At 43.9% G+C, this 25,906-nt stretch overlaps 1 protein-coding gene across 2 annotated transcripts in view; it reads left to right on the top strand.

The window, feature by feature from the left end:
• Window positions 1-25,906, top strand: part of LOC138982132 (semaphorin-1A-like) — a 100,094-nt gene that overhangs the window by 55,689 nt on the left and 18,499 nt on the right. For both annotated transcript variants that reach the window (XM_070355354.1, XM_070355362.1), the window contains exons 3-11: window positions 1,345-1,390; window positions 1,791-1,853; window positions 12,831-12,938; window positions 13,311-13,407; window positions 21,234-21,344; window positions 21,499-21,729; window positions 22,232-22,325; window positions 22,500-22,647; window positions 22,973-23,094. In XM_070355354.1, the coding sequence (XP_070211455.1) occupies window positions 1,345-1,390; window positions 1,791-1,853; window positions 12,831-12,938; window positions 13,311-13,407; window positions 21,234-21,344; window positions 21,499-21,729; window positions 22,232-22,325; window positions 22,500-22,647; window positions 22,973-23,094 (1,020 nt within the window). The remainder of the gene's footprint in view (window positions 1-1,344; window positions 1,391-1,790; window positions 1,854-12,830; window positions 12,939-13,310; window positions 13,408-21,233; window positions 21,345-21,498; window positions 21,730-22,231; window positions 22,326-22,499; window positions 22,648-22,972; window positions 23,095-25,906) is intronic.

Here is a 25,906-nt window from a genome sequence, read left to right on the forward strand (position 1 = left end):
TGTGACAATGGGAGGTGACAATGAACTGGATTTTCCAAAACTCCAAACTAAACTTAACAAAACTCATCGAAAAACATGTTCCATATGCACTTTAGCTGAGTTTATTTTAGCATTTTCAGAACTTACCTCGGCAACTTCGTCCATGTTTACAATCGACACCGGATATAACATCCCCCTGATTTCTGAAAGGCCATGTAAGCGTAGGTTCCTAAATGCGAGAGGCCGCTACCTCGTAATAGAGAGAAAGAGCGGAGAGAGAGCTAGTTGGCGGTCCATAATAAATGATCTATGATTTATATGAAGCCTGTTTTTACTCCCAATCAAAAGCGGAAAAAAGCGTGTTCTTTGACTGTCTCTTTTGGTTTCAGTTTGCTTTTGTTCTAAGTCCTTCCCGCCACCCCACAGCACATTTCTGACAGTCTCTGTCTTCCCATCTATAATCTGTCTCTCTGTCCCCCTCCTCTCTCTCTCTCTCTCTCTCTCTCTCTCTCTCTCTCTCTCTCTCTCTCTCTTTCTCTCTCTCTCTCTCTCTGTCCCTCTCTCTCTCTCTCTCTCTCTTGCTCTCTCTCTCTCTCTATCTCCCCCTCTCTCTCTCTCTCTCTCTCTCTCTCTCTCTTTATCTCTCTCTCTCTCTCTCTCCTTTTTTCTTTCAGGCCCAGTTCTTGTTTTGTCTCCTCCAATATCTACCTTGCGGTTAAGCCTCATAACCCTGTGGTTATATACATACATTCTTGGCATCGGGGCAGACAACTATATACGTCAGTGTAAAAAGTGAGGTGTGTCTCCTTATAGTCGTTTCCATCTCCTGAGCTTGTTCCTCCAGGGCACCCGGCCAAAATGTCAAGGGGATTCTGGTACCAGAAATCTAGCCCCGCTCTTGTAGGATTTCGTGGGTTTGTGTTTTACGGGGGGGGGGGGGGGGGGGTCGGCGATGGAGGGCCTCTGTCTGTCTGTCTCTTTGTCTATCTCTCTATGTTTCTCTCTCTCTTTGTTTCACTCTCTCTCTATTTTTTACTCTCCCCCCCCTCTCTTTCCCCCTCTCTCTCTCTCTCTGTCTCTCTCTCTCTCTGTCTCTCTCTCTCTCTCTTTCTCTCTCTCTTTCTCTCTCTCTCTCCCCCTCCTCTCTTTCTCTCTCTCTCTTCTCCCTCCCTCTTAGATCTCTCTCTCTCTCCCTCTCTCTCTCTCTCTCTCTCTCTCTCTCTCTCTCTCTCTCTCTCTCTCTCTCTCTCTCTTATTTTCCTGTTCAGTCAAGAAGGTCAAAAGAGCAAAACACGCAAAAGCTAGACAACTATTGTTAACCAATCTGAAGACAATGATTGATGATTTTTCTCTTTTTTGTTTCAGGAACACCATCTACAATATCAGTATGGTTACGCTGGAAGAAAACGCTGTAAGTAATCCTTCACACTTCTAAAACAGTCTCATTGCGTTCACCATGCACAAGATTGAATACGCCCATATTGTGACAAGACAAATACCACACTGTTCATGATTTACTAATCATAAAGTTCAAATGTGTACGGGTGGGATTTTTTTTTTGCGGGACTCTAGGTGGTGATTTGACGGCAGAAATAGAGCAACGCTTTCTCCGTCTTTCCTTTTGTCTGTGTGACTTTTTGTTCTATAATTAATTAAAGCTCTAACATTTCAAACACAGACCGTAAGGACATTCTGCATCACACGATCTCCTCAATGTGACTAATTACATTTTGCTTATTTTAGTCGACTCAGCAAATGTATGAGGGTTTGTAGTTCTGTAACTGTATTGCGACTTTCTTTCTTTTTTTCAGAAAATCGAGTGGGCACCCGAGCAGTCACACATTGACGTTTGTCAAATGAGACAGAAGACTCCGGTAAGAGATCACGATTTCATGTTTTGCCTTTTAACTCTCCCTTTATCTGCATATCGTCTTTTGGCTTTGTTTAATGTTTGTAAGTGTCCAGACACTCGTGCTCTCATGGTATCTGTACGTCATTGTAATTTGTTTGTATGTGTGCTTGTTGTCTTCCAAACTCCGTCAGCCTTGAAAGCAACGTTTGCTAGTTTTACGTTACGCTGTGTGTATGTGTGCTTGTTGTCTTCCAAACCCCGTCAGCCTTGAAAGCAAGGTATGCTAGTTTTACGTTACGCTCAACAGCGTCAGTAGTTCATTTACCTTACACCCAGATTATCCCTCAGAAGGACATGTAGAAAAGACGGATATCCTTATCTGACCCTCCCAAGCGACACAAACACACATTTTTGCCACAACACTTACTTTCAAAACAACCATTTATGTCCCAAAACCTTTCCTATCAGAGCCACACAATGCTGACACTGAAGTGTTGAAAGCACCTTTTCAGTATCCGTTTTAGCCTGGAAAATTCATCCCTTAGACACTTTCACAATAAGAACCCTCCTTTTTCAGCTTTGAAGCACCTTTTAGAGCATTTTTTCATGCAGGCACACACAAAAATGGAAAAGAAAAAGGACAAAAACTTCCATCCTATCGAAATCACATCACAGGGCTTCCGAGACAAGCAAGGAAGAGAACGGAACGGAACAGAAGCGAAGGGGAGGGGAGGGTACAGCACTCTGGGAGACAATCGCCGTGAGCAGAAGGTTATCTGCCCTGCGGCAGGGGGGATAAGCAAGGAAAATGGCGGGGAGATTGAAGGGGAGAGAGTGACGGCGTGATATAGTCTTTGATGCTGCGCTTCTTTACCGTCCCCCCACTGCCCACAAAGAAGCTGATTAACTGGCAAATGCCGGCGCTCACTCGGCAAATACTCTCTGTATTTCTTCCAGGAAATGAGACAGTGGCCCTGTATTTACCGCAGGGAACTCGTGTGTGAAGTGAAGGAAGGGGGGAGGGGAGGGAAAATGAGCCAGGGGAGTTGACACGGTTGTCGTTTTAACCCGCGAAGACCTGTTGAATGACTTAGTCGTTCAGTGGTGGAACTGAAAACTGAGAGAGAGAGAGAGAGAGAGAGAGAGAGAGAGAGAGAGAGAGAGAGAGGACAGACAGACAGAAAGACAGAGACACAGATAGGGACAGATTGACAGACAGATTGACAGACAAAGAGTCGAAGAGAACGCGCGCGCGCGAGAGAGAGAGAGAGGAGAAAAAGAGAGAGAGAGAGAGAGAGAGAGAGAGAGAACAGTTTATTTCAATAGAAAGAAGGGAGGGAGAGAGTAAACACGTTGAATCCATCTTCACTGGAGTGGTACTCGTCTTTCACCTTCAAGATCTTTAAAATCTGAAGAGCAGGTTACTTGACGAAGTCCACAGCAAAGAGTGAGTCATGTACAACCTGTTGAGTCCTGGAAACAAGTCTCCGCAGAGGCCCGGAGCTGTGTCTTGCAGAATGAACAGGCAGAATGGAATCACAGATCAAAAAAGAAATTGCCGCGAAAGGGTTGAATGGGAAGGCATGAGGAAGCGTTGATGAGGTATTGAACTGAACACCAACACAGACACCCTACCATACAAATATAACCCGCAGGGCATTACGGGTTTGACGCACTACGGGGGTAGAGCGTGAGGAAGTATGGGGATAGACGAGCTGATGACTTTTACCCAATTGTGACACAAGAAATGGGAATGAGAGCACAGTGGTTACACGTTTTGCTTCTGTTTTGTCATGTGTGCTCGCAAAATGTAATTAAAAGTATTGGGGAAAAAAGGGCAAGGAGGTATCATCGTGCAGGTGAAATAAACTTATTGCACTAAAGACTGACAGCCCTCATTGTTCTGAGCATACGTGTATCAGATGATTGTGAACTACTTTATGACAGGCCAATCTTGTCATATATTAATATGCTACACCCTATCATGGCAAATAAGCAGCAAAGATCCACGATTAAGAAAAGAAAAACAACACACCAGGCGATAAGAGACGATCAGATTAGGGACACCACTGATAAGCAGCCAATCAGATCAGACTTCCGTCGCTGTCAGTGCGGATTGGCACGTCTTCAGAGCTACGGGGTCAGGGGACGTAAGCCAGCGTGAAGTCTTTGTTTCCCCGGCAGCTCGGTTGATCCTCCAGATAGGCTGGAACAATAAGGCACTGTTCTACTGACGTGTGCGTCCCTATTTGCTGATTATTTTGATCACTTGTGGTTTGGGGGCAATAAGGGATTCTTTTCTTTGACGAGACAAGGGCAGAGGGTTAGAAATGGAGCGGACGTTGATCCTATGTGAACAGAACAACGTGCGAACGAAACCAAGATAGAGATGGGAAAACTTACGATACTGATAACGCCTTAAACGTAAAGAAAAAAACACCAACAACCAAAAGCTAAAGTATAGCCCAAAAGCGTTTTGCACAGGTATTAAGAAAGTTTCACCAAAACTGTCCACAATGACGTCGATGCGCAGTAGTACTACATGTACTACCACCACTACCCAAAACGAGCACTACTTGAAACTTTATGCACAGGCGTGTCAAGTTTACTATAAGGTGTTGCCCTCATCAACAGAGGGGTCAGGTAGGGTTGTGAGAGTGTCAGGTTCTCACCTGTCTGGCTCTCTTGTCTACCTGTCCTCACACCTGAGGAGGTGATTGTCAAGGTGTGAAGCGTCCTCCATGACTTCTTCTCGTGGGCACTGTGCTGTGCGTAAATGTGAGATTTGTATTCAAGGTGGTGTGGCATAAATAAACATGCTGAATATATCAGGGTAGTTCTCATGTAGGCTGTTAAGAGGAGCAGAGTTGGGTTCGCAGGACAGTCCTGCTTTGTCTTTTTCACACGCACGAAAGAATATCGTGTCGAATCACAAGGAAACACAACTTTTTTTGTATAAATGTAGCTTTAACCGGAATATGATATGTAAACACGACTCTAACTTTTCCTTTAATTCAATCAATCAATCAATATGAGGCTTATATCGCGCGTATTCCGTGGGTACAGTTCTAAGCGCAGGGATTTTTTTTTCACAGCACTTTACTTTTCAAACTGACAGCAGTTTTTAGTCGGCAAGGATTTAAACCACTCAGAAAAGTTACAGAAGTCTACAAGGTGCTTTATCTTCAAAGCAGCACTTGAATCTTAATCTTAATCCTGCTGCGCGTATGTTTTCCCTCCATTAACGTATTGACAAAAACATCAGTATTATTCCCTCGTTTGTCTACGGACGTTGGCCTTTGACAACGAGGATCGGCTTTTCTTGAGAGAATCAGACAGACTGATTTCCCGTTTGTCTGTTGTTTTCTTGCCATTTGTCTATCAAACAGCCGTTTTTGTAACAGTTGTCGGTCAGTGCACATGATAAGACTGATGAAGGCTATATCAGAGGGTTTACTTTTGGCACGTAGCCTAACTGACTTACGACGCAAGTGGAACAAGATATACATGCGGAATAGCATGTGTGTCTGTGTATTATCTTCCTGTACTAATCTGGTTTACGGTGTCAAAGTCAAGGACGGGTTGGGTTCTCTGTGTGTGCGTGTGTGTGTGTCACACACAGAAAAGAGAGAGACAGAGAGAGAGAGAGAGACAGAGAGAAAGGGGATAGGGAAATATTGCGGGATGGACTTGCTGAAACTGCACAGACGTCGACAATAATGATATTTCTAACGCGCAAACGACAATTTCAACTCCAAAATTAAACGCAATTTCGGACAGAGGATTTGTTTTTTATTGACTGACAAAACCCAGCCTGACCCTAGACAATTTCCAAATGAAAACCGCGCCAAGTCAGAATAAGCCGACTTTAATCAGGTGTCAATCCTACATGTTCTAATTGCAACCTTGTCGGGGGACAGGTAGAAAGTGTACCTGTTGCTCCGTGTCAAAAGTTACCCCCTGTCACCTGGAAAGCCACAGGCAGATGAGTCACACAGATAGCGACAAAACGCCAGCATGCATAATAATGACCACTGAGTGAGTGACCTTGTGCGGTCGAGTGGACTTGTAGCGAATGCGTGTGAGAGAGTTGGTTGATGAGGGGTTGACAGTAAGAGGGAGGAAAGATTAGAGAAGGAGGAGGAATAGGAGAAAAGGGATGGAGGAGAGAGAGAGAGAAAGAGAGAGAGAGAGTGGTGGAGAAAGATAGATTAGCTGAGGGTGAGGCCACAGAACGTTAGAGGAGAAGGAGAAATACGAGGAATGAGGGTAAGGGGGGAGGCGCACACAAACAATAGGGACACAGAGCATGACATAACTCGCAAACACACACAGCTTGCGTCAGAGTTCTTCACGAGATAACCAAACCCTCATCCATATCCCTCTTCTGCTGTCATGATTATGCTCTTGTCACATCTAATCTCTTGCACGCCGTTTTTGAGTCAAACGCGCAGCAGGTTATCAAGGTCATCTGTAATTTATAATAATATCGCTGAACATTTTCTTCCTTGTCATATTTTAGCGAGCGAGATAAAATTGTGTCGTCAATTTCATCTGATAACATTTTTGGAAAACCTCACGGACATAAAAATGTTGTTTCGTGTGTGTCACATTTTAGTGACGTTAAAGCCAAGCGCGGTTTATGGGAAGCCTGTCTTTTGGCATGTGTGTTCTGTTGCAAGTCAGCTCATTTGCACTGATTTTACAGCAGTTAAAACTACATTTATATACTTTTTTTTTGTTTTGTCAATAGCCATTGAGTTACTGTTGTCACCGTGCTTCTAACTTCACTAATATCTTCTTTTTCAATACTCTATTTAAATGTTCGTTGAATTTCAGAAATGATTGATTCCTGTGAGTTGATTCTCATCGCAGTAGTATTCTGTAAGCAGTCGCAAAAGAGAGGACACGAGTTTATTGTCTAGCTGGCCCTTTCTCCTGCAAGACAAGTCACGAACGTTTACAACCGAAACGTGTTTGTATCAAAAGCGAGGAGTAGCTTTTTTTAGTACCCCGGGGAGGTCCGCTCCAAAGAACAAAACATCTGTGATCACAACAGCTACTATAGACCAACACCTGTAGACTGACTGACAAAGTTATTTTATGTCACACTCTGCACACCTGTGACCACAGGCACAGGTAACTGGTACAAAAAAAGTGTTTTCATGCCGCGTTGGTCTTGGTAACTGGTACAAAAAAAGTGTTTTCATGCCGCGTTGGTCTTGGTAACTGGTAAAAAAAAAGTGTTTTCATGCCGCGTTGGTCTTGGTAACTGGTAAAAAAAAAGTGTTTTCATGCCGCGTTGGTCTTGGTAACTGGTACAAAAAAAGTGTTTTCATGCCGCGTTGGTCTTGGTAACTGGTACAAAAAAAAGTGTTTTCATGCCGCGTTGGTCTTGGTTTGCTTGTTTCCTCATTGACAAACAAACAAACAAACAAACAAACAAACAAAAACAAGTTCTGCACATTTTAATTTTCTCGAATAAATTAAACGACACCAGGACTGGGATGCTCGAAGCGAAACTGGGTTCCTCTCAACTGGGTGAGAATCATCAGCGGGGTTTGATTGGTTGAAATCACAACAAATGTCAATTTCAACTAATCAAACGCCGCGGTTGCGTACCATCCAGTTGGGTGGGACAGAGTTTTGTTACGTGTATCTCAGCCCAGGTATACACAGCTGTTGAAAATGATCTCTGTTTCCAGGGCCTGTCTTGCGTCCTCGTCGTCCATGAGTCGGTCGTAAAGGTCTTGACATAAAAAAGCTGTGCAGAGGGTTTTAGTCCTTGACGAACAGAGAGCCAAAGTGTCCACATGTTTGCTCTCCCAGCTTTTCTTTTCTTACTACAGTGGAACCCCCTTTTAAAACCTACAAAATCTGATAACAAAAATCAGGTCTTGAAAGCAAGGAGGAAGTCTTTAAATGGAGGGTAATGTACAGGTGTTATGAACAGAAAATTGGGGGAAAATACAAGTTCTTCAAGGGGGTGGGAGTCTAACAATGGGGGGGGGGGGGGTTCAACTGTGACTCCTTACCTCTCCCTTGTCCCTCCCCCCTCCCCTAGTTGTCTATCCTCGGACCTCAAATCCTTGTACACACACAAACAGTGGACTGTACCTCCTGCGGTAGGGACTAATTGGTTTCGACGCAAGCAAAAGGCGCTGATTTAAGCGCAAGACTTTTTGAAGTTTCTTGGGCAGATCAGGTAGAACTTGGAGCGTGTTGTTGCGGGGGGTATTGCAGACCTGTTCTGGATGCTATACTATAACTTTTTGTTACCGGTGAAGACTGACAGAAACTGTGTGAGTCGGAAGGACAGATGCTCACTTGTTGACATTGACGCAGGCACACACGAACTCACGAAACACACACACACGCACGTAGAAAGAAAGAGACAAAGACGAAGAGAAAGACAGAGAGAAGGGAGAGAGAGAGAGAGAGAGAGAGAGAGAGAGAGAGAGAGAGAGAGAGAGAGAGAGAGAAAGAGAGAAAGAGAGAGAGAAAGAGAAACGGAGAGAAAGAGAAACGGAGAGAGAGAGATTTGTTTCGAAGACCACCTACAGATTCGTTGGCAACAATTGCAGCAGATGTGAAATTGTTCGTTTGCGATTCAGCATTATTGCAGTAGGTTTTGTCGTATTGCACAACAGTGGCCTTGTTGTATTCCCCATCGCAACGTTGAAAGTTCACGTCACATCTGCCTGTGTGTGGGGGAATGGAAAGACAACAGTGTCTCTTTTGCCCCACCTGATGTCTGAAGCAGTCAAGGTTTTCTGTTCTTGTCATTAAAAAAGTGCGATTAAGAAGAAAGGTACGTGAAAAACGGATAGAAAATGTGTTTTCGAAGGTTTTGGCCCATTCCACAAGGGAGAGAAAGCGGGGAGGTTTTGGGAGGTAACGGGGATAGGGGGGGGGGGGGTCCGGTTGACTTTATGAAATAAATGGAGTCGACATGTAAAGGCACATCATGACTGCTTTGCTAAACACACACACACACACACACCCACAAAAAAAAAGTAGTAACGCAAATGTTAAAAGATGGTAGTCTTTGCTTGACACTCAAATCACGACCCATGGTGTTTGTGAACTAAAAATAAACCGTGGAGGCGTTAAGTCAATCTCATTAGAGAGGGGATTTTGTGTGTGTGTGTGTGTGTGTAGGCAAGGTGAGATTTCATAGAATTTTTATTGAACGGGTTTGGTCAGTGAAAAAAAGGTCGACAAACACACACGCAGCGTGACACTTTTGGGGTAGGAGTCGAGTAGAAAAGGGCATGAGTCACAAAGGGTGGGTTGTAGTTTTCGCTTCTAAATGGGTTATAACAACTTTCATGTTCATAGTTTTTGCGGTTGATTTAAGATGACAAATTGTCGAACATGTTTGCTGCAGACTGTTCAAGGAGAAACACGCAATGCCTGGCCTTGAAAATAAAGTAGGAACGTCCTTGTACGTTGTAGTGTATAGCCAAAAATTAAACGTGAAAGAACGTTGACATTCATGATGGATAATAACACCAAAGTCAAAGTACCCACTGTCAGGAAGTACGGCGTTAAAAAGGCATTTTCCTCAAAAAACAAACCTCTCCCTCCACTCCACAAGTAGAGAAAACCTCTCCTCTGGGGAGGAATCTGGACATACCGTCGCGTGTCAAACGGTGGCTTTCTGGCGGAAGGGAGACTCAGTCATGGAGACCAACAGAATCAAAGACAAGCTTCCTAAAAGGACTGGACTTTGCTGTTCCTTGCCTTGCTGGAGTATTTGTCAGGGGCGGAGGCGACATCATGGTGACAGCTAAACGTCGAGTTTTGAGCTCCGATGGGGGATTGATTGTCTGAGAGAGAGAGAGAGAGAGAGAGAGAGAGAGAGAGAGAGAGAGAGAGAGAGAGAGAGAGAGAGAGAGAGAGAGAGAGAGATAGACTGAGAGACTGAGAGGTGGTAGAACTGCAAAAAGGATGGGACGAGAGGGAAGGGGGGTGGGGAGGTAGCAGGGGAGAGTTGGTTCATCTTCTCCTTTGTGGGATTGTGGATGGGGGATTGATGGTCTGTGAACGAGAGAGAGAGAGAGAGGGTGTGCGTGGAAAAAGTTGTCTGCAAGGTAAAAAAAAAAATGTAAAGAGTGGAAGGATGGCCGATCCATCCTTTGCCTGTGTGTGATTGTGGATGGGACGCCGACGTAGTTGCGCAGGGAATACACATTGTCTGCCTTTCGCCAAGGACAGTGAGGGCTTCTGTGTGCGCTGATGTCAGCAGCCCCTGTTTTCTCTTCTTCCCCCACCTGCAAAAATGCAAATGAGAGAGAGATAGAGGAGGGGTAGAAAGCGTTAAACGTTAGGGGGGAGGGGGAGTTAAGATGGCAATGGGAGTATGAGATAGGTGGATGGGATAGTGTTGTTCTCGTTTGTCTAAGACAATCCAACAAAATAATAAGAAGAAAACGCGATACAGAGACGTCGAGATATCAAGAAATCAAAAGGCTGAAACACAACCTGGGGAGTGAGAGACAGATACAAACGGAGGCAAGAAGAAAGACGGATAGAGTTGACTGACGAAAGCACAGGTGAGAGACAGAGGCAAAAGCCGGAGAAACAGAGACAGGGACACCAATTGAAAAGAGCAGCATCCGCCATGTTTGTCGGTAACAAACTGTCAACTCGACAAGAACTCAGTCTTTCTTTTTCTCTGACACTGTCTCACCCTTCTTCCTTGTCCAAATAACTGCTCACCCTTCCCATTGAACTCAGACAGACATCGCACGGTGAAGAGAATTAGAAACAGTAAGAACAAGGAAAGACAAGAAGAAAACTAGTAGAAAAAGAAGAGACGAAAGAAAGAATCGGCATGTGCAAGGTCGAGCCAAATTGTTTCCGGCAGCAGTTGTAACCTTCGAGTTCGCTCCCCTGAGTTGCCAGTAATGGCGATCGCATTTCAATTGGAGGACAATCGCGATCGTGGCGATGACGGGATTCTTGTCTTGACGGGAGGCAGAAAGCAAAATGGCATAACGCAGGGGGATTGATCACGGTGTGTCAACCTGTGAGGAAAAAAGTTAAATGAATTCACAAAGGAAAGAAACGAGATTTGTTGGCCTTGGTCATGATGGCGTAGACTGAGCAGGAAGTGTCACGTTTATAAATTCTTTTTTGCCGTTGATGAAAATTCTCCCCACACAAAAATTCTTGCGTCTGGAAGGTCGTGCGTTAGGAAACGTTTAATTTCTGGTCCGAAAACTTTGCGCTCTGTTTCCTGTGAGAGAGGAGGTATGGAAGAGACAAGGGGGGGGGGGGGGGCGTTCAATTTCCTACATTCCCTTATTTTGTGAATTTCCCGCATGACGTATTTCAATCCTACTGGTATCCTCCCAACAGTTCTTGCAGAGATGGTAATGGTTGTCGCGCAGTTCGCATCGATTTACAATCCTGTTGATCGACCGCTGTCGTGGTTGCCGACTGGGACACATACACCCTTCGCACGCTGACAGAAGTGACACCTTCATTTCCTTGGGAAAGCGCAACATGTTTAAGAAGCGTGCACTGTGATTTAGGTAGATGATTGGGGCCAAAACGGACATTGATAGCGTGCTGGTCACACGCCAGACGAACTGCACGTGCACGAGTGGCGAGTCGAGTCACACTTGGTCTTGTCGACGGCAGCAGATGTAATGGTTTATTCGCACTTAGAAGGCCTTTATTTATTTCTTTATTTTATTATTTTTTAAATGTATATGAGAGGAGGTTAGCAGGGGGGAAATGGTTGAGGGGGATTGACATTATTGTTCCTCTTGATGCAGCAGGGTGAACAAAACGATTTTAACATTAGCCTGGGTAGCAAAAGAAGCCCAAGGCGATTTGCATATAAGGTTGTTCATGTGTCAAACATGGGGTCTATTAAATGTTTATCCTAAAATCGTGCACATTTTGTGCGTATGTTGTGAGTATCATGAGCAGCCTAAAATGACGAATCACAACAATTTATGATTTGCGTCGCCCGCACTCAGTCACATATAAACATACGCACATGTATATACACACACGAAAATATGAGTCACACCACTGCATGTTACATTTACTTTAACTCGGGGTGAACTTTTGACGAAAAACATGTATTTGATATGTGTTGACGTGCTGACTAATCCAGACAACTGTTTCAAGTGCACCCAAAACACAGGGGGATGACAAATGACAAATGAGTGACGACTGAAGACAAACACACGCTTTACTGTTGTCATTTTAGCCCGCCCTATTGCAGTTTTTGAAGGCTTCACATGTATAGCTTAAAGGCCGTTGTTTGTGGAGTCGGTTTTTGTAGGGTTTGGGTAATGCGGAATGTCGTGCCGCGGTCAAAGAAAAAAATACAAATGGCGACGACAACAACAACAACAACAACAACGACAACAATAATAATAACAATAGCATCACTGAGAACCTTTTTTTTTTTATAAATAAACCCCCTGTACAGGCTTCCCCATCACACAGGTAAACACGTTTGTCATAGTCCCCCAAACCGGCAGACACTAAAGCAACAAAACGCACAAAAGATCTTCGGTCGAGAGGTAAAAAGAGAGGACAAAAGGGAGGGGTGGAGCTGGAGGGAGAGTTAAGAGGAGGGGGGGGGGATGTCCCTGGCTAAAAGGTTAAAGGGTCAGCTACCTGGCTACCTGGCGACCCCACAAAAAGTGTCAGGCTGACAGGTTGACAAACCAACGTACACACGGACGCCGACACAAGGACAGGTGTACAATGCACACAGACACACACACACAGCGGGCGTTCACTGTTGTTCTGGTGGTGTCTTTAGCCCCCTTGTCATGTTTGTCAAAAGAAGTGATTACTTTCGTAAAAAACCTGTTTATGTGAGAAGCTGTAGACTTGTAGATTCCCCTCCATCATATTCATTTCTGCATTTTATCGTCGTTAGTATTTTTGTCATTTTTGCATAAATTCAGAAATGCAAACCTTAGTGAAGAAATTAAACAAAACTGTGTTTTTTGTGTGTTTGCAGGACGAGTGCCAGAATTACATTCGGGTCCTAGCCAAGAAGTCACGTGACACGTTGTTCGTCTGCGGTACCAACGCTTTCAAACCAACTTGCAGGACGTACAACCAAGGGGTGAGTTTTGAGCCACTATCAAACGACTTTTTGATTGAATATTTGACAATCACCAAGTCATGGTGGAACTGAATGAGAAACTGTGGGGTCCGACGGAGTCGGCACTTCGGTGACCTGCAGACTTCATCTCATCATCAACCTTGACAATATTGCATGGCGACGGTAACGCAGAAGATGAAGAAGAAACACCAAATCATCAGCTGACGTGTCCTGTTTGTGCAACTGATAAGAAGACTAAGGCAAAGAGGTTAAGGTCCATTGCATGTATACTGAAGTAATGCGCAAGAAATCAGACATACATGCACTATCTCTGAAATCAAAAGTTAAAGTTAGTCTATATTAATCGTATGTCACTTGTTTTCCGTTTTTCAGGAGGACGGTTCCTACCAGAAAACCCACCACAAGGATAAGAGTGGAACTGCATTATGTCCCTTCGATCCCTCCCACAATACGACTGCAGTTTATGCTGGTAAGTGGTGCCCCACGCCCCCCCCCCCCCCCCCTCTTTCTCTCCCTCCTGTCTCTCACACACACACTCATACACACACACACACACACACACACACACACACACACACACACACACACATAAGACGAATGCGCCATGTGGAAACAAGGGAGATTAATCACTGGACAGGGGAGGCCACCCTTCTCGTTACTGCGGTGTGGTCGTTTCCTTGACTGGCCGAGAACAGTGACCAGACAGTAATTGACCTAGATTGGACAAAGAGTAATTTAAAACCGTGCTCTGGTGCTATTCCTGCGCCGAAGCCGTCTAGTTGCTCATTGTGAGAACTTTGTGGTTTATGGCCTTAACCTTTCCTTTATAGCTTTGATTTTCGTAAGTACTTTCTTTGGCCAAGTCGAAACATGCCTTGTGCTAAAAACAAATCTGCCATAAAGTCTGCACTTTTGTTGCACCACGGCGAAGTTACACTTTTCTGAGTGGCGCCCTTGTAACGTCGTTAGCCGATTCTCAGAGACGACTCTGATTTACAACTGAATTGTCTTGCAGACGACCTTGTCTTGATTTATTCCACTGTCTCCGCAAGGTACCGGTAACCAAATAGCTGTTGGCTAGATTCTTGTCTGAGGACAGCCTTTTGATTTTATGCGGGCACTTGAAAAATCAGCTGAGTTGGCTAAAGCGTTTTTTAAAAACGTGACGTGAGTTTGCAAGTGAAAAAAAAAGAGTCGTACGGGAAAGTTAACAGCAACAGAAGTTCGCTGCATTAATAGACTCTTTTAAATATGATAATTTATACTGATGCAATGAAAGTCAGCTGTCATCTGCAAGAAGACCTAGTTTTACCTACAACAGCAACATGTTAAGTAGTATAGGCAGGGGCGGATCAGTTGCTTTGTAAGGGGGGTGCACTTTGAATCGAAAGTGAATGTGACGGGGGCGAAGCGCCCGAATTTGCTAGGGGGGTCCGGGGGCATGCCCCCCCGGAAAAAAATGTGTCCCAAAGAAGCAAAATGGTGCCATCTGGTGCCATTTGAACTTAGAAATGGTCATAGAATCAGCTTTCCAATTTTTGTTTTTTTGTTTTTTTGCTGGAGGGGGGTGCACCTGCACCCTGTGCACCCCCCCCCCCCTCGTCCGCCCCTGATAGGAGGTGGGGGGGGGGAGAGAGAAAACCGACTTCGCTAAGACTACTTAACAAAGCTTGCTGTACAAAACTCTGGCACTGAATTTTCTGTAAAACGACTTAGCGAACTCTTTGCGAAGTCACCTTCTGGTTCAGGATTTAGTCTGTCTGTGTATGTGATCGTACACTGAAGCGAACGAACAGTAAAAGCAGGCACAAAAAGTGAACAGCGAGAGAGACCGAAAAGGTCAGCAGTAAGTGTTGGTGCATGGCCTGTCAAAGCTGTGCTCGGGGGGGACCTGGCACGTTGACAAACAGTTTACCAGTGTCACCCCGCAGTAAACTAACTCTGTATACTGCTGAGTAGAGCAGTTCAGAATTACCCATTTCGTGTTTGCTATACTTTTGTGATTTCGTGATCGTTTGTCCTTTGTAGAATTAGAACAATCTTTGTAGACAAAGATAGTCTATACGAAAAAATATATTTAAAAAGTATGGACGTTATTTTCATAACACGAACAGTTTATTGTGCTATTTGAGGTTAACTTTATCAACACCAATGACTTATTAAATGTGGCGCAACAATCATTTACGAAATCTTCCAACCCCCCGAATCGCGCCACAAGTTTAACCACAAATATAATTGTCGCGTGGAACATTTCCCTTGACTCTGACCTTTCACAAAAACATTCCGTAATTTCATAAGCTAAGTCCCTCCTATGAATTTTCTCCCCCTCTATGTCGTTATGTCAGCGGGTTATGTTGTTTGTCAGCCCTGTCAATCATCTCGCCATTAAGCCGGTAAAGCAACACGGTCAGATTTGTTGGGCTCTCGTGGAGCCGCTTGGTCTAATGGAGGGAAGGGTCACAGGCCCCCATTTGTCGCAGGGGGACTTTTAAAGGCGCAAGATCCTTAAGAAAAAAAGTCTTGTCACTATTGGCAGTCATTACTGTTGTTGCCTTTTGTTGAATACTACGTGGTATTTTTTGGTAATGAAAATGCGATTTATTCGTCCAATGTTATATTTTTTCCGTTTTCTGCAATCCATGGAACGTACAAGGGGTCATCGTGTTTTTCATAAAAGAGAGCGACACAAGTTATCATAATTATTAATATGACTTTCAAAGTATTGTCTATGCTTGGACATGGTGGATTTGGAAAGTCCGAGAATGTCAATTCACTGAAAATGTAATGAACCAGGTCCTTGTCTACATTTTTATACCGAAATCGCCATTTGATCATTAAAATGCAGAGTCTATTATCTACAAATATCAACAATACACCCCCTTTCGATCAGGAAAGACGAAGCCAGTGTAGCCGTTTGAAAATTCATTGTAGTATTCCAGCGTAGTACTCATAGTAGGATATCCTTATTTGGAAAATGCCAAGCGCAAAACTCCTCTCAAATCCCGTGCATTTCGTGCGTTTATAAAAAAGCGTGGACAGCGCTCCAGTGTCAAACTGTTGCTGCACTTGTTTTGGCGTGGCTCTAAGCATAGTGACATGAATTTGATTGGTCAGTATTTTTAGGCAAAGCACATGTTCTCAGCAAACAGAAAGCAAAATATTGGAAGCGTGAGTCACGCTACCCAAAAATAAAGTCTTTTTTTACATATATTTTTTTTCTATAATTTTTTTTCCCCATGGTTCATTCATCATTTGACATAATTTTGTATCGAAATCTAACCATAAGATTATTGAAAAAAAGCAAAAAATGTAGACGACCACCTTTAATAGAAGAAGACACCATTGGAAAGTATGGCTGTTGCTGTGGAGGGGACACTCTCCTTTTAAATGTTCCACTTAAACAAGTTGTCTTGGCCAGCATTGCGGTCTTGGACCCTTGCCAGAGACAGCTGCGCGCGCTGATTTCCAGTCCCGCTGGTAATATGGCGACGCGTCAAACACACCGAGGTGTTGTGTGGTTAGCTAACTAGCGGGCACACTGGGAACCGTTTGAATGGCTTGTCTTTCTGACAAGGCGCAAGTTCCAGCCACACAGAACACTGGTTGTTGTCCGCAAAGCCACGCAAACAGCAGACAGCAAGTAGGGGTTTTCTTCAGTCTCAGGGGCTTTGTCTTTTGGGACGGCCGAGACTAGTTTTACACGGCTGCGCACTGAATTATTTTGTCAGTCTGGAAAACTACAACAGACTGGACAACGATGTAGTCTGGTTAAACTGCTTGTCTTTTCAGAAAGAGGCAACGTTTTGGATGCGCAAAATAGTTTCAGAAATAGCCTTAAACGAATAAATACAGAAGAGATCTTTGTTAAAGTTTCTATGTTTTTAGTTTCCGTGTTTTTACTAATGCGGTATTATTCTGTTTGGGTGCCCTATTTCTCATGTTGAGGCTTTTCTTATCAAGACACAAACAAATCCCTTACAAGACAGAAATAAATCCCTGGGGATTTATTTGATTCCACAGAAACGCAAAACCGCAGTTGTTAACTTCCATTCCCGTTATGAAAACAAATGTTGGGGTCAACGAAGGCAAGAAACTGCGATGGAAGTTAAACCCGAAACGGTGTCACAGAGCTTCAAAGTTCACTTTAGACTGACAGATAATCCAGATCAAAGGTCTTGGTCCTCTCTTTCACCTACAAACAAATCTTCTCTCTTGTTCTGTGAACGAGATAGTACGATACCCGCTCGATCCCCATGAAAAGTAGTGTCACTCAGCCGCTCTTTTGTACATTGATCGTTTAGTATAGCAGACAAGGGCACCCCCTCTTTGCCTTTTACCTACACACCTAAGCGTCTCCGTTGAACGGCGGTAAAAGAGATTGGCTTGACAGTTTGATGTCATCAAGATTGATATCGTGCTATTCACGCAGGCCATTTGTCTGTTTGCTCACAACCCCGGGGATCCGAAAAACGCACAATAGCGTCTCAGATAGCAGGCGTCTTCAGCGGCGTCGTAGAAATCGCTCCAGTGGAAACCGTAGACTAGACCCTCTTAGCCGGACAATCTGAGGTTCAAGTCTCTGGTTCTCAGACATAAGCATCTGTTCCCACGTCAGAGAAGCGTATGGAGCATGGGGTTTGAACCCTGCTGTCTTAAATGCATGCACCTTTGTCTAAAGCGTTCCATGTTGTTCACATTATCGGGGGTGGTGTGGTCTTCCATGTTCTTAAGGTCAGATACAGGCATCGTTTAGAAAATTTGGCGTCAAGTCCCTGCAGATGTCTTCGTCGTTGTCGACGTTTAAAGAAAGCCAACAAAGAGTGCCCCTCTTTTCCAAATGGTGAAAAGACTCTCGCACAATTAGCGTAAGCTCGCATGACAAGCGCAGAAAGTCACGCTGCTTGCCATCAATTAACGCGTCTGACTACCTGTCAGCTGATAACCCGCGAAAAAGTCACGAACCAGGTCAGCAGAATCACGGCCCGAGTCTTCCTCTCTGCGGTATGCTTGACCCACTTGTGTCACCGTTTTCTTAACCGAGACACGACCGACAAAGAAGACAAAATATTCCAACGTCTAAAATTAGAGCCCATCATCTAAAAAGGGAAGAACACTGAGATGAAATCTTTTTCAGGTGATCTGCATTTGTCTGTAAGCTCTGGAGGATTAAGCTTGTCAGAGTAAGAACCGCGTAAGCAATCCGCTGAGAAATCTTCAAGTTACTGCTATGAAGCTGTCATTGGAAAGCTTTCCAAAAGTCCCCACTCATCCGCATAAGTGTGGCTGCAATAGGTTCCCGCCAGTACAGGGATGTTGTGGATAACTCAGAACCCCAGCGGTCTCCCTTGATGTGAATATCCCAGAATCCTTTGCGCCCTTGGAGACTGAGGGGTGGGATAAGCAGAAAACGATAGATTTATGGAAAGAGATGCTGAGTCCTCAACCCCCCCCCCCCCCCCCCTGTTTGCATTTGCACACCTGACGGGGCTCCTACATGACATTTATACAGCGAGCCCTGATGAGAGCTGTTTGGAAAACATAAGGCCGCTAAGCACCAGATATTATTCTTCCTTTGCATCATTCTTGCGGTGTATAGGGGGAGACACCGAGTGCTTGCACGTGCAGAATTCATTCGCAGAAGGGAGGGAAAAGCTATCAGCGTTTTTATCAAACTCTCAGAAATTAATCTTGGGGGCTAGATGAATGAGCGGATGCTGCGCATCTCCCTGGCAGAAAATTAAAGAGTAGATTGCTTTTTTGTACATTTATTCCTTTTTTTTGGTATTAGAATTCTTCCCCTGATCTTAAAAGAAAAAGAGCGAAGTCCGTATGCACCACAACTACGGAGAATTTGCTATCAAATTATCCGCCGTTTTCTTTTATACGAAGAATAAATTGTTGTTGAATGTTTGCAGGTGGGGGGAATAAAAAGTATTTTGAATGTTTAAAAAAAGGAAAATCGCCGTTTAATGCCACCTTCTCTGCAGGAGAGGTTGATCCGCTAAGGGAGATCACTGCTGGTATAAAGAGCAGAAAACTCTGAAGAGATGCGCTGAAGTCGGTTTTATGCTCTCGCTTTGACACCTTGGGTGTTTGTGTCGTTTGTCGGCGGTGAAAATAAAACCTTGTTTTGTTGACGCACTTTCTTCTGTGATCCGTCACACAGATCTCCTTTCAGCCATGAAAATGGCTGGGGTTTTTTTTGGAGACGTTTTGGTTCACAGGCTGTTGTTTTTGTGATGCTCTCTCTCTCTCTCTCTCTCTCTCTCTCTCTCTCTCTCTCTCTCTCTCTCTCTCTCTCTCTCTCTCTCTCTCTCTCTCTCTCTCTCTCTCTCTCTCTCTCACACACACACACAAACACACACTCACACACGCACACATGCTACCACAGCTGGTACCTGGTGCCATTGAACTGTTTTTAATGCTTTTTGCGGATGATGTTGTGTTGTTGTCAAACACAGTGACAGGCCTGCAGAACCAGTTGACTGATCTGAAAAAAGAAGCGGACAGGTTGTCACTCACTGTGAATTTGGACAAAACAAATATCATGGTTTTTCGTAAAGGAGGGCACTTATCTGCAAATGAAAAATGGATTTACGGGAAAAAAGAACTCAAAGTAACAAATTCATATACATATTTGGGTATGATGTTTACGACAAAGTTGAGTATCAGTGGTGTTTTAAATGAGTTGAGCACAAAAGGTAAAAGAGGTGTCATGGCGATACAGAAGACCATGAGGAAGTTGAACACAGCAGACCCATGTCTATTTTGGAAAATGTTCGACACTCAGATCGAGCCTATATTGACATATGCAGCAGAAGTGTGGGGATTTGATGAAGCTCAGTCAATAGAAAAGGTTCACACCTTTGCAATAAAACGCTTTTTAAATGTGCCATTACATTGTTCGAACAAAATGGTTTATGGAGAAACTGGTCGCTACCCGCTGTTTATTAGAACAACAGTGAAGTGTATACAGTATTGGATTAAGTTGACCAGGTTGCCCATGACACGCCTTAGCAGGCAGGCTTACAAAATGTTATTGGCACAGTCTGAGGCAGGTAGAGAGAATTGGACAACAAAGGTGAAGAAAGTATTGGTTGAGAATGGATTTGGCTTCGTATGGTTAAGTCAAGGAGTCGGAATGGAGAGGCATTTTTTGAGACAATTTAAGGACAGGCTTATTTGTTGTTATAAACAGATTTGGCATTCTGAAATAGAAGAACATGTGAAGTATAAGTGGTTTTATTCCTTCAAATGTGCATTTCAAGCAGAGAAATATTTGTGCATTACGGATAGATGGAGAAGGGATAATTTTGCAAGATTCAGACTGAGGACATGTGGTTTATATAGCAATAAACAGTGGTTTGTAATTGATGAACAAGTACAAAATTGCTTATGTCCATTGTGTACAGAGGAACCAGAAGATGAAGTCCACTTCCTCTTCAAGTGTAAATGTTATGCGAGTTTGAGACAAAAGTTTGCAATTTTAGAATGTGCGTCCTCTCAGCCCGACATGAACACGGTGTTTCGACTGCTGGCATCGAGTGATTTGAGAGTGATGAGATCACTTGCATGTTTTATTGCCATGGCTTTGGATATAAGGAAGAAAAAAATGGAAGAAAGAGAATGTACATTGTAGAGTATTAGGTAAACAACAGATGGGTGGTCTGTTCCCATAACATTCTTAAATGTTTTAAGTTTTAATGATGTGTTTGATGCTTTTAGACTTTTTAACGAATTTTAATGCATTACTGTATGATGATTATGCAACTGGGAGGAAGAATCCGTGTGTGAGCGGGAGCGTACGTTTGTTGTGTGTGTGGCAAAGAGAGAGAGAGAGAGAGAGAGAGAGAGAGAGAGAGAGAGAGAGAGAGAGAGAGAGAGAGAGAGAGAGAGAGAGAGGTGTGTGTGTGGATGTGTTTGCAGAGATGGTTATGTTTATTTCTTCTGTAAATTATATCCCCTCGTCTAAAGGGCTTTTAAAGCTGAGGACAATAAACTCTCAAAGCAAAGCGTCTCTCTCTCTCTCTTTCTCCCTCTCTCTCTCTCTCTCTCTCTCTCTCTCTCTCTCTCTCTCTCTCTCTCTCTCTCTCTCTCTCTCTCTCTCTCTCTCTCTCTCTCTCTCTCTCTCTGTATGTCTGTCTCTCTCTCTCCATCTCTCTCTATCTCCTATTCTCTCTCACTCTCTTTTCGCTCTCTCTCTCTCTCTCTCTCTCTCTCTCTCTCTCTCTCTCTCAGAATGAAGCTGCTTTATTTGACTTATTACTAACCTCAAAATACCGTTATCTGTTACAGATGGAAAGCTGTACTCAGCAACCGTTGCGGACTTCAACTCCAGAGACCCACTCATCCTGGAGAGCACTCAGATGGTCCGTACTGAGCAGTTCGACTCAAAATGGTTGAACGGTGAGTATCTTGATCACCTTCAAAAAGGTACAAATGTGTGTTGATTAAGGACAAATACAGTCAAAAACGTTAGAAAGCTTATAAACGACATACCTCATCCTGTCTTTTGTTTCTGTTCAGTGATTGTAATTTTGCCGTTCTCTCTTTGTTTCAGAGCCGAACTTCGTGAGCTCATTCGAGAAGGACGACAAGGTCTACTTCTTCTTCCGTGAGACTGCTGTGGAGAACATCAACTGTGGAAAGGCGGTGTTTTCCCGCGTGGGGCGTGTGTGCAAGCAGGACCAAGGAGGCAACATCTTGCTCTACAACATCTTCACCTCCTTCTTCAAGGCCAGGCTCAACTGCTCCATCCCTGGAGACTTCCCCTTCTACTTCGATGAAATCCGTAAGTCACATCCACTGTTATCGTCGTGGGTACTCGTTCCCGTCTGTGGCCTTGCCTTGCCGTGCCTTGGGTACGTGCATGCGTGCCAATGTTCGTCTGTTATCCTTCTCCCCCAAAAGTTGCGTTTGGCTGCCTAAAGGGCGGGTCAAAAACGGTCATACACGCAAAAGCCGGGAGAGTTTTGCCCCATGAACGAAGAAGATTTTCTCTTTAATCTGTGGCTGGATGACAGCTTGTCTTTTGGACCTAGCTATTGATGTGTACATTGTTGTTAAACAGTTGTTTGTTGTATGTTTATCAGGGTTTGCTAGTGTGTGATAGGGTTTGTGTCCGTCTGTAGATGTTAGTTTCTTTGTTAGTCCTGTGTTGACAACTCTTCGACAAGCGCTTAGAACTGTACCCACGGAATACGCGCTATATAAGCTTCATATTGATTGATTGATGATTTTTGTTTTTGCCCTTTTAAACCATGAGTCTAATTTATTTGTTCTTGGTGCTGCAGAGTCTACATCGGAGGTAGGCAAAGGTAACTACCGCCCTACCTACGACAGCGGCGACAGGTCCGATATGGTCTACGGTGTCTTCAACACACCACAGTAAGTACACTGAAACGTTTCAACAATTAGCCGTTTTAATTTAGATGACTTACAAGGTAAAGGATGTTCTAAAGGACTTAAAAGTATTGTTAACTGTATCGTCAATTTAGACTTTTTCAGAAAACCATTTGCTTGGACATTTGTCTGATTTTCTCGATTTTTCTCTGTCATTAGGAACAGCATTCATGGATCTGCAATCTGTGCTTTCCGCTACTCTGACATCATCCGCACCTTCGAGGGTCGCTTCAAAGGACAGAAGTCTTTCTGGCACAACTGGCTTACCGTACCTTGGGATGATACCCCTCAGCCCCACCCGCAAGAGGTAAGATACGATCATATATCCCACTTTCGTACGAAGTGTGATCATCGTTATGTGTGTATATCAATGCCTATCTTGATTTTCTTCAGTTAAACTAAGGTTTTCACTACTTGTGGTGTTTAGTTGTTAATATAGTCTTATGTGAAGAAGCAGCACTCAAATCTATACAACTTTTGTTCTGATTTTGAGTGCATCAGAAGAAGTGGCCATCAAGCAAAACTATAATCCTGAACACTGATTTTTGTTGTGATTTTCGGTGCATCAATATATAGTAGCTTTTGGAAACAAAACTATAATCTATAACACTGACTTTTGCTGTGATTTTCAGTGCTCCAACAGTAGCCGTAAGCTGCCCGATAACACTCTGAACTTTATCAAGAACCACCCCCTGATGAACAGCGCTGTCCCCGCCAGTGGAGGGGCTCCTCTCTTGGTTCACACCAGCTTCAAGTGAGTGCTTTTGTCCCTTTTTATATTTTGGATGGATGTATCTGTTTGTCTGTCTAGTGTTTTTTTCTGTCCATCTGTCCGCTTTTTTCGCGAAAGTCTGTCTCCCTGTCCGTCTGTTTGGAGATTAGTTTGGTCTTTAGTCTTTTCGTGTTGATTTTTTTTAAATAGTTAAATTCTTAATGCTATATAGTTTGAATATAAACAACACACAAAAGTAAGTTGTTGTTTTTTTTTAAACACAGTAATGTCGCCACCATATTCACACAAACATCCCAACAACATTATACAGCAACAAATCACCATTACCAATCCAAAATTGCGTCAAGACGAAGTGAAACCTTAGAAAGAGACTGAGAGTAGACGGTACTGTGCAATGTACAACTGGCCCCACGAATTTGCACTGTTCAGCTCTCCTATAGTTTATGGTCCGTGTGTCACATTGACATTCTGGGAGTGGACACCGCTGGACACAGATAGACCGGTGAGCGAAAAATGGGGAGAATGGGGGAGGGGGCGGGGGGGGGGGGGGGTAGGAGGGAAATAGATATTAGTACGGCGGGGAAGAAGGGTAGACTGGGTAAGAAGAAAAGAAGTAAAATAGTAGGTTGACGGGGGGAGTAGGGGCAGATATTTTTTGTGAGGTGGTTTGACTGTAGAACAGTTGTACTGTCAGTTGAGATTGGTAGGTGTATTGATGGGGTTGAATGGGGGGGGGGGGGGGGAAAGAGGAGGCGCTCTTAACAAACTACAATGGGCAGTTTGACCAGAGAACAGTGTCGTTGCGGGTAGGGGGTTGGCAAGGTCGCCTCTTTATGGTCACTGCGTGTGGGGGTCAGGAATAATATTTATGTCGCCAGTCATTTATTTGCGGTCGAGGTTTTGCGAGGTCTCAGATGAAAGGTATCGATGGAGGTTTGTTTGTAGTGGAGTTAGTCTGAACCTACAAAAGGTGTTTTGGAGCGAACAGGCTCCACGTGTGTTGTTTTTCCCCCACTATGATAAGGGATAAGGTCAGGTTATATGCTGCAGTTGTAAGGCTAAGCTACGATGCGCGTCACCTTGCTGGTCATAATGGAGTTACAAGAGAGAGAGAGATATATATATATATATATATATATATATATATATATATATATAGAGAGAGAGAGAGAGAGAGAGAGAGAGAGAGAGAGAGAGAGAGAGAGAGAGAGAGAGAGAATTACACGCCCCTGAGGAAGGCCTGGCAACAGGTCGAAAATTTGGGCTGCCACTTGAAATTCTTTGTTTGGCTTTTCTTTTCCTTGATTTTGTTATATATATATATATATAGAGAGAGAGAGAGAGAGAGAGAGAGAGAGAGAGAGAGAGAGAGAGAGAGACTCAGAGAGAGAGAGAGAGAAAGAGAGAGACTCGGAGAGAGAGCACCAGCACAGACGACGTCAAAAAGTAGAGAGGGGGTGGGGGTGGACGGAAACAATGGGAGTAGATGGGATTATGAATAACAAAGTAAAGCTTAAAAAGATGACAGACACTTTTGTTTTATAAACTCCTCTCCGCCCGGAATATGACAGCTACACAACTTTTTACTTAACGTTCATTTTTTTTTCTTTTTTGTCTACCGAAAAGTTGTTGCTTTGGGACATTAGTTTCAAGGAAACGTCTGTGTTGGGAATTGTTAATGTTTTGAAGAAAATACGTCTGTGTTGAGAATGTTTACGTTTAAGTCTTGCACACAATCGCTCCACTGTTCTCCCGAGACGTGTGTTCCTCCCACCCATCGTCTGGTGAAAATGGTTTCGTTTTTTGAAGTCGTCTGCTCCCTGTGAATTTATGCAAAACATATTCATGACTTTTTATGATATATACGGATAGGGCTTGTTGAACAAGGGCATTGTGTGTTTTTCTCATGTAAGTTACGAGCAATTAAACCCGGAGCAATGTGCGAAGAAACTAGGCATAAAGCTCCTTGAGAGACACAAAATCTAGGTGTGTGTTAAATAACTATTATTATCCTTAACCTTGATTTGGGATATAAAAGAAGAGTGTGAACCAGTGGAAGAACTTGCAGAGACAATTAACACCCGAGAAAGAATTTCACACACAAAAACGGCTGGCTGAAGGTGGCTTTGTATACTGAGTGTAAGTTTGCAAGAGAACAAACGAAATGAAAGTTGTCACTTCTGCGAGTAACCATTGACGTACCCGAGAGCTTTCGCACGGTGAACTTGATAATCAACGGCTCAATGTTTGCCTAAGCTTAGCGCCTTACCTAAGCCTTCGCACATAACTGCTCAGGCAACGCAACCTGCTACAATCGCTCTGCAATCAAGACCGAGAGAAGTTGAAACAACATTACACGTACACACATCTCCCCTGAAAGCACCCACGATAAGAAACGAAGCACCGTCGAAAACAATCGTTCACTTGGCGGAATATTCGAAGGTCGGCGGTCGAGACGTCTGTGAAATGTTGGTAGTATCAAGAAGAATGGCTTGCCATACAAAACCCTGAAGTGTTGATTGCCCGGGTCGGGTCGGGATTGACGCAAGAACCTTGCCATACATGACGCCGTCTTTGGTTAGTAGAGCTTTCGGGTGTCAGGGAAGAATGGAGAGAGAAAGTGTGTAGGTTGAGCTAACAAAGCATTGTCTAGAGTCTGGAATGAGAGAGGGAGACAAAGAGTAAATTAGTTATAGAGGTGTGCTTTGCCTTGAAGCCGCTTGTCACTGAGCTGAAGGGAATAGATCCTATAGGCCTAATGTAGGGAGAGGGATAGAGGAACATACGTTAGACCTTGAAATTTCAAGTTCCCCTGTTTGACATGCTTACGAAC

This window comes from Littorina saxatilis, linkage group LG1, assembly GCF_037325665.1.
Source record: "Littorina saxatilis isolate snail1 linkage group LG1, US_GU_Lsax_2.0, whole genome shotgun sequence".
NCBI classification, from domain to species: domain Eukaryota; kingdom Metazoa; phylum Mollusca; class Gastropoda; order Littorinimorpha; family Littorinidae; genus Littorina; species Littorina saxatilis.